This window comes from Syngnathus leptorhynchus, chromosome 1, assembly GCF_054491065.1.
Source record: "Syngnathus leptorhynchus isolate UIUO chromosome 1, UIUO_Slep, whole genome shotgun sequence".
Taxonomy (NCBI): domain Eukaryota; kingdom Metazoa; phylum Chordata; class Actinopteri; order Syngnathiformes; family Syngnathidae; genus Syngnathus; species Syngnathus leptorhynchus.
The window spans coordinates 10,153,397-10,160,728 of NC_141195.1; the positions used below are offsets into that span (position 1 = coordinate 10,153,397).

The 7,332-nt window shown below is 43.3% G+C and overlaps 1 protein-coding gene across 1 annotated transcript in view; it reads right to left on the reverse strand.

Annotated features, from left to right (window-relative positions):
- mtor (mechanistic target of rapamycin kinase) overlaps positions 1-5,842 on the reverse strand; it is a 54,934-nt gene extending 49,092 nt beyond the window's left edge. Inside the window, exons 1-15 of the mRNA XM_085905628.1 lie at positions 5,679-5,842; positions 5,182-5,324; positions 4,964-5,072; positions 4,561-4,793; positions 4,087-4,287; positions 3,872-4,006; positions 3,506-3,781; positions 3,277-3,385; positions 2,997-3,180; positions 2,671-2,799; positions 1,814-2,058; positions 1,273-1,482; positions 988-1,193; positions 366-488; positions 167-250 (exon numbers count right to left, since the gene is read on the reverse strand). Of these exons, the coding sequence (XP_085761754.1) occupies positions 167-250; positions 366-488; positions 988-1,193; positions 1,273-1,482; positions 1,814-2,058; positions 2,671-2,799; positions 2,997-3,180; positions 3,277-3,385; positions 3,506-3,781; positions 3,872-4,006; positions 4,087-4,287; positions 4,561-4,793; positions 4,964-5,072; positions 5,182-5,310 (2,373 nt within the window). The 5' untranslated portion in view covers positions 5,311-5,324; positions 5,679-5,842. The remainder of the gene's footprint in view (positions 1-166; positions 251-365; positions 489-987; positions 1,194-1,272; positions 1,483-1,813; positions 2,059-2,670; positions 2,800-2,996; positions 3,181-3,276; positions 3,386-3,505; positions 3,782-3,871; positions 4,007-4,086; positions 4,288-4,560; positions 4,794-4,963; positions 5,073-5,181; positions 5,325-5,678) is intronic.
- Between the last annotated feature and the right edge of the window lie 1,490 nt (positions 5,843-7,332).

Here is a 7,332-nt window from a genome sequence, read left to right on the forward strand (position 1 = left end):
TTCAAACTTAGAGTTCATACATATATTCATATCTTTCATTCATTCTTTTTCAAGTTATTCTCTTATTTCGTACAGCAGGAAAGTTGAAATGTGACATAATGGTGAAAATCTGTGATCTCTGTTTGGTTTGGTTCCAGTTAGCGCCTTCTGCTGCCACAACCATTACCTGAGCCAACTCGCCAATGGTGGCTAGGACACTGATAACCACTCCGGGATTGGGGTCTGGGTCTTTCAGTTTGAGGATTAGAGCCTGACGAAAACAGAGAGTATTTTTGGTGAAAAAAAGTAACCATTTTTTGTTTCAGAAGTCTAGTTAAGCTTCTAGTCACATACACGTTCACAATGGCAACTTAGCACATGTGTACCTTGAGGATGGGCTCCATGTAGGGCCTTATGAGGCGGGGGGCATTCGACACCAGATGGCCGAGCATACGGGCACTCTGCTCTTTGTTTCTGCCAACACCACTGTGCTCCAGCTCTGTTAATATCTGAGACAAAACCAACAACAAATAATGTATATTTGGTATTGCATCAGTGTAAAGCTACCCTGGTTTGTGCAAGATTCTGTAGACCTAGAAAGAGGCTTGTAGTTCACGTTTCATCCGTCTCCTGTGTATATTGGTGCATATACCACTTCCGCTTCGTACAATATAAAATATATAATATAAACATTTGTGACAAGATTGTAGTCGTTTTATTTTTATAAACATATTTGTTATCTCCTATACGTGCACTCTTCTACTGTGAGTTTAAACTTTCTTGCACTAAAGACACAACCCAAATTTCGTCTCTGCAATATCTGATGGCTTGGCAACTACTGCCCCCTGAAGGTGCTTTGTAGGCACAGCACAATTGCTAATCAGCATAAGGTCATTGATATGTACAGGACTGATATAACGTGAAAGAAAGGTGATTAGAAGAATCACTTTTCTTTAGTTAGGTGCCAATTTCTCAGCATTCACACAATTTCTGCTCTACATCTATTACCTGAATGAGCATCTTGCGTAAGAATGGCATGACAAAAGCCGGGTTCATGCTGCTGAGACGTCCGATTGTGCAAATGGCCAGTTCTCTGATCTCAAACACCTCGTCATTCAGGGCCACAAAGAGAGCCTGTAGGTTCTCTGCCTGGGCAAGGTGGGCATCAAAGCGCTCATCCAAAGACGCCAGCACACAATAGCGTATGTCTGGATCTGAAAAAGGATGGGGACAAATGTAAGAATGAGATGTTATGATCGTGGTCATCCTGACTCTAAGTCTGTCACAAGTTACCTGGGTCTGTGATGCCAACCACGAGGAGTTTACTCAGTACATCTGCAACAACCTGTACTGCCGTCTGGCTCACAACATGGCCGCTGATGGGGTGTATGGAGGGGGTGAGGAGACGGGAGCAGGTGCGAGCTGCCTCCATTCGGATCTCCTTGTGCTCACTGTTTAAGAAGTGGTCGGCGCAGTGGCGTACAAACTGAGTGAGGGAGTGTCCTGATGAAAGATCATTGCACAAGTTTTATTTATCTGGGTGGTAAGCTTTACAAAAAACTTTTCTCTCCACTTTGGAGACGAGCAGAACAGTCCGGTTGCAATTGAATCAGAGCCTCGAGAATAAAATTACCTGAACTTTCAAAATGTGTTGAACTTTGAGGACTATTTCGAGCAATTAATCATTACCAAGTGTAAAATGTCTAAACCTGTCTAACTTCGAACCTGTGGCCACTTTCTCTCCTTCATGGACCACGTAAAACGCTTCATGCAAACCGGTTTCTGTCTGCAGTTCTCGAAAGGTGGCCGAACGCTTTAATGCCAAGGCTCTTACCTTCAAACTCAAAGCTTCCCAGAGTGCGCAGGGCCAGTGTGATGCTGCCGACATCACTGGCCTCTGGGATGTTGGTAAGGCTTGGAGACGCGAGCTGGTAGGCCAAGCCTTTGGGCATGCCCGGATGACGTAATGGCTTATGCATCAAAACCAGCGAGAGCATCTTCAGAAGGCCATCCTGTATGTCCTTTTTCAGTTGCGGGATCTGGCGGCTCAGATCGTACAGCACCGCTGTCAGTGCCGGACTGGAGAGAGAAAGAGGACACGTTGAAGTTATGGGCTAAAACTACAGCTGTGACATGTTAAGTTGATTTTTTTTCTTTCCTCAACATTCTTTTCTCTGCAATGATTTGATTTGTGTGTGATTTTCCTGGCACATAACACAACATGCACTTTACTCTGGAAACAGGACAATAAAAGGGAAAATCAATCAAGTGTTGCATTAGGGTTTTCCCCATGGAATCAAATTCATCATTGTTTTTGTTTGACATTCACGCACACAACTTTGTCAAATGTAACACTGCCACTACATCATTCAAATATAAAGTTAATTCAATATATTTTATGCTGCCCCTTATTAATATCGAGCATCAAGATCCACCCATTTTCCTCAATCAAACGGGGCAGCCATTTTGCCACTTGCTGTCGACTGAAAATGACCACAGCTGTTCAAAGCTCAGGTAACATCCAATCATGGCTCTCTGGTTTTCTGATTTGGGTCATCAGAATCATGTGACATTTTTGTCAAGGACTCGAAAGCACGTTATTGAAAATGATTTTACATTTCACACCATGCAAGCAACCAGAATCCATGCAGCTTGCTATGGAAAAGATAGCAGTTGCAATATGTATGATACCTGAGGCCCACAGCGAGCATGGGCTCCAACAGTTCCTTGATGTCAGGTTGGATGCTGGGACCCATAGCCCTGGAAAGCATGCTGATACATGTGAACACAGTGGCGTCCACCTGGATGGACTTCTGCCTCCTGCACATAAAAGATGGCAAACGGAAATGGAACTTATTCTACGAGGACAGTGTTTTTGTCATAACCAAAGTAAACATTTACAGGAAAAAAATAGTCCAAGGCCATCCGTTTTACATTGCAGCAAAAGTTAGTAACTTTTGTAATCTCCAAAGGTCATATATTGGGAAGAATGTTAACTGAAGACTGACTGTACTGACTTGTGAGCAAAGTCCTTCGGTGGTAGAGCTGCCTTTATGATCTCCAGAATCTTGGAAAGATAGGGCTGTATTTCAGCTCGGACTGCCACCACCAGCAAGCCCAAAGCCTGGAAGGCTGCAGTCCGCTCCTTCTCCTTCTTGAGACTTGCCAGCAGATAGCCCATTGTATCTGACAGGTATTGGTCTGTAATCCACACAGAAATATTCGATCAGTAAACCTCTGTGTTGACTGAAATAATAGCAAGTAACGCGAAACTTTTTGCATGTGAATTTGACCCACCAGTAAAAGTATGCGGCTGGAAGGCACCAAGCCGTGGCAGCAGATTCAGTATGGTCATCTGGATGAGGGGATTTTTACTGGTTCTGTATTTTAGCACCCAACGACACACCTGGGAGAAAACAATTTTGCTCTCTCACATGACATTTGATTTACTTCCAGCAAGTCAGACAGCATAATAGATACAAACAAAAGCAAAAGGCTTTAAAAAAAAGTATTCGATAAATCTCACCTGATCAAAACGCTCCTCCATGAGCTCACGGCAGTATCTGCTCTCCACCAACGAGCTCTTAGCTAGCACCGGAGTAGCTCCAAAGCTGAGGAAACCCTGCGGCGTGTTGTACCCCAACAGGCCCAGGAGAGCGTTGGACTGCTGCGGCTGCACTGACTGGAAGCTGGTGAAAGGAGTGATGTGGCGGGGCTTTGTTCCAAAACCCATCAACTCCTTGCAGTACTTATCGTGCACCAGCTGCTGCTGGGTGATCTCCTCCATTTCCTCGCGCATGCGCTGATGGACGATTATAGTCAAAACATTGTCCATGGCATTCGATAAAAAGTAAAATACGACACTTTATTCAAGTGTATGTAAACGGCTCACCTCTCCTTCCATGCTGCTGATGCGAACCAGCTCATTCAAGATGAGGAGAGCACCATGGAACCTGTCATCCCGATTCATGCCTTTCTCCTTAGCCAAGGTTTCGTCAAAGCCCTTCTCTGCCTCGTCAAAAGTTTGCTGTCACATCAAAGAAAACTTGAAGCGTCAAGACACCACCATTAAAAGGTGACTTGAGCGGATACGATGGAGGGCCTTACTTTGTACCACTGCGGTTTCTGCATTTCTTTCGTCTCCCTCTGCGTGGTGAGGATGAGACAGGCCCGCAGTGCAGACACAGCACCCTCTCGGATGGCCTGCTTGGGGTCCCACACGGCATAGAAGATGTTGTCAAAGAAGGGCTGCACTTGCTGAAAGAAGAAGGTTGGTGCGCTCACAGCCAGTTCCCTAAGCACCAATACCTGAAACACAAGACAGAAATTAATTTAGGCCATGGACACCTTGTTCCTTTTATTGCTTGTGATGTTTTTGTCAATTTTTTGTGGCTCCTGTATTTCAAACTGCATCACTGGTCTCTCTAACAAAGTGACAATAATTCTTTCATCTTTTAAATGATCAAATCTTTGATCGAACGATTAGGTTCTCAGTGAACCTAAAAAAAATTGTCACCATACAAACGCAAAAAAAACGTTATTTCACCAAAAAATGATAGTCCCCCAGGTATTTCCACTTACTGCAGCGTGGCGTCTGCCTTCATTCCTGTCTGCTCCAAGCCACTCCAGGGCCCTCTTCACCTCAAACTCGACATATTCAGCTGTGAAGGTATCCCCTGCCATCGACAAGTGACCCATGGCTTTGGAAGCCATTTCCATCACCACTGGGTCACTGGAGGGTAGCAGGTTCCGCAGGTAATTGGCGAAGCGGCTAATCCTGGTGGGATTGCCTCCCTCGACTCCAATCAGACTAACTGTGGGGGAACAAAATAGCCGGACATAGATTATATCATTGAATGCGACAAGCTTTGCTGAGTCTGATGTTCTTGCTGTGCACACCTTGACCACTTCGGACAGTGTGGTGCAATCATACAAGATAACCCCTCCACGATACAAATAAGATACAGCACAACTAAATGTTTACCTATTGCGAGAATCCCTCCTTTCTTCTCATTCACATCAGAGCTGGACACCAGCTCAAATATGTAGTGATTTAATTCATCATAGAATGTGGTGGCTTCGTCTTGACTTAACTGTTAAAGACAACACAAATCAGTTTCCACAAACACTCACACACAAAAAAACTACATTGGTGACAGGAATGTACAAGAAAATGATGTCAATGTGGAGCCAGATATTTACCTCTCTCAACTCCGTTGTCACATAGTGCTGCAGATCCTTGGCAGATTTGGCTCTGGTGTCTTCATTTCGACTCTTGAGCCCACTGACAAACTGCTGCAGCACAGTGGCTGTGCCCGACATGATCACCATCTTGATGGCCTGATCTGCATTCACCAAAACGGTCAAAAGACGACTTATATTCTGTGATACAAGTTTAAAATTGACTAGACATGCAAGATCAGTGTTTGAGTGGGTGATTCACGGGTGAGCTGCTTGCTGACAGTAGATGGCTTCGTCTGTGGCGAATGTTAATAGATTCATTCGTTCAAATTCCGAACAACTCATCCTCAAAATGAAGAGGATGCGTTATCTCGAAAATGTATACACACACTACTTTTAGGATTCATACGGGACCGGTATAGCTGTTGTTTATGTTTAGCTTCACGTCAGCTAGCGCTAGCGTGCATAATGAATGCAGCTTTGAGAAAACAATCAAAGATAACAATCACTCGACTTACGTGTTCACGGGCACACAACTTATATACTATTCGATTTTTGCAGAAGATCCCTCATTATAGGACATTCAGGCTGAACCTGAGTGCAAGGTTAGCTAGCTAATGCTTCGAGAGAGACCTGCAGCTGACGTCCTACAGAGTTGAGGCGTTTTACGAGAGCGAATGTTGCGTACATCTTGCGCAGACTTGGCAATGCAGACGTCACCTTTAAAAGCTCAAAGATGCGCAATGCGAATTAATTTATTTCGGACTTTTTAAAATTCGACATTGCGTCTGCCTTCATTTTCATCATGACAGTTTGGAGGTTTAATGCATTTGTCAAAAAATTTAAACAGCTTGCTTCGAGACAACCATTCACACAATTCAGAGATCCAGACCATTTAGAAAAAAAATCACTGTCTGAAATTTTGGATCATAACTTATGTTATGAAACTTAACCGGTTTCGGGTTAGGGTTAACTAACACAACTTATGTTATGCTCCTCAAATTTTAGAGAGGTTTTTTTTTCTACGTGGGCATCTGCGACCAGTTTTTTTTTTTTTTCCCCATTATAACTACTTTTGAATCTTTTTTTCTAGAAGTAAAGTTTAGGGGCCACTGTCCTCCAAGAAAAAAAAAAGGCTAGTCTGAAGCCCTAGAAATTATTTATTATTTTATCTTAATTGTTGGTCACCCATACCATAATATTTTTTGATGCACAATAGCATTATAGGGAGTTTTCTCCAACATGCTATATATATATTGTAAGGAACATGTTTTTATTTTGTAAGTGCTAAGACAATTCGAAGACAATTAAGTCTTTGATTGTATTTTGTGCACCCAGTGTGGGTTCAGCTCCCACCCAGGGAGGGTCAATATAAGCATGAATGATTTCTTACCTCTCTCTGTACCCTGTGATTGTCTGGTACAGGCAGTCTGCCTTTTGCCCACAGTCAGCTGGAATAGGCTCCTGCTCCCCTGAAGAGGATTGAGAGGGTTTAAAGAAAATGGATGGGTAGATGCTACCAATTATTTTAGAGTGGTAAAATGCAATTTAACAAAGAAAATCATTTAAAAAAGATAATACAGAGTAAAATGATATGAGTGTATGCACCATTCACCAACTTCAGTATAAACCTTTTATCATCAGTGCATAATAGCACATCATATTTGTATTATTTGTGTATGAAGTGCTTTTGCAAAGAGGAGGAGCAAATAGGGCATCAGCAGCTTTGCAACACTAAACATGGAGAAAAAAGGAGGGTGGGAAAATGAAAGCCTGATAAGGGGGGGTCAGACTCCTTTATCGTCTCCTCTTGGACAAGCCAAACATTTTTTCCTGATGAGACGTCACAATCACCGAGCCTTACCTTTGTTGTGGAGCTTTCCCTCATGTGTGAGTGAGAAGAAAAGTATGACTTGACTTCAATCTGCTCTACAAGTGTAAACATAGTGCTCCTGTTCCAACAGTCTAGGCAGGATGCAGCAGACAGGATGTTGGGCCAACTTTAATCAGCTCGAGGCTTTGATTTCATGCGTCTGTTTATTTTGTGCTTCGCCTCCGAGTCCTCACTCAAATGTGTTTTTGAAACATTTTGCTGGTGGTGGAGCCTGTCATTAAGTAGAGGCCCAAGCAAGAGGGAATACGCTTATTGAAAAGGTGGACCAACACCTACAT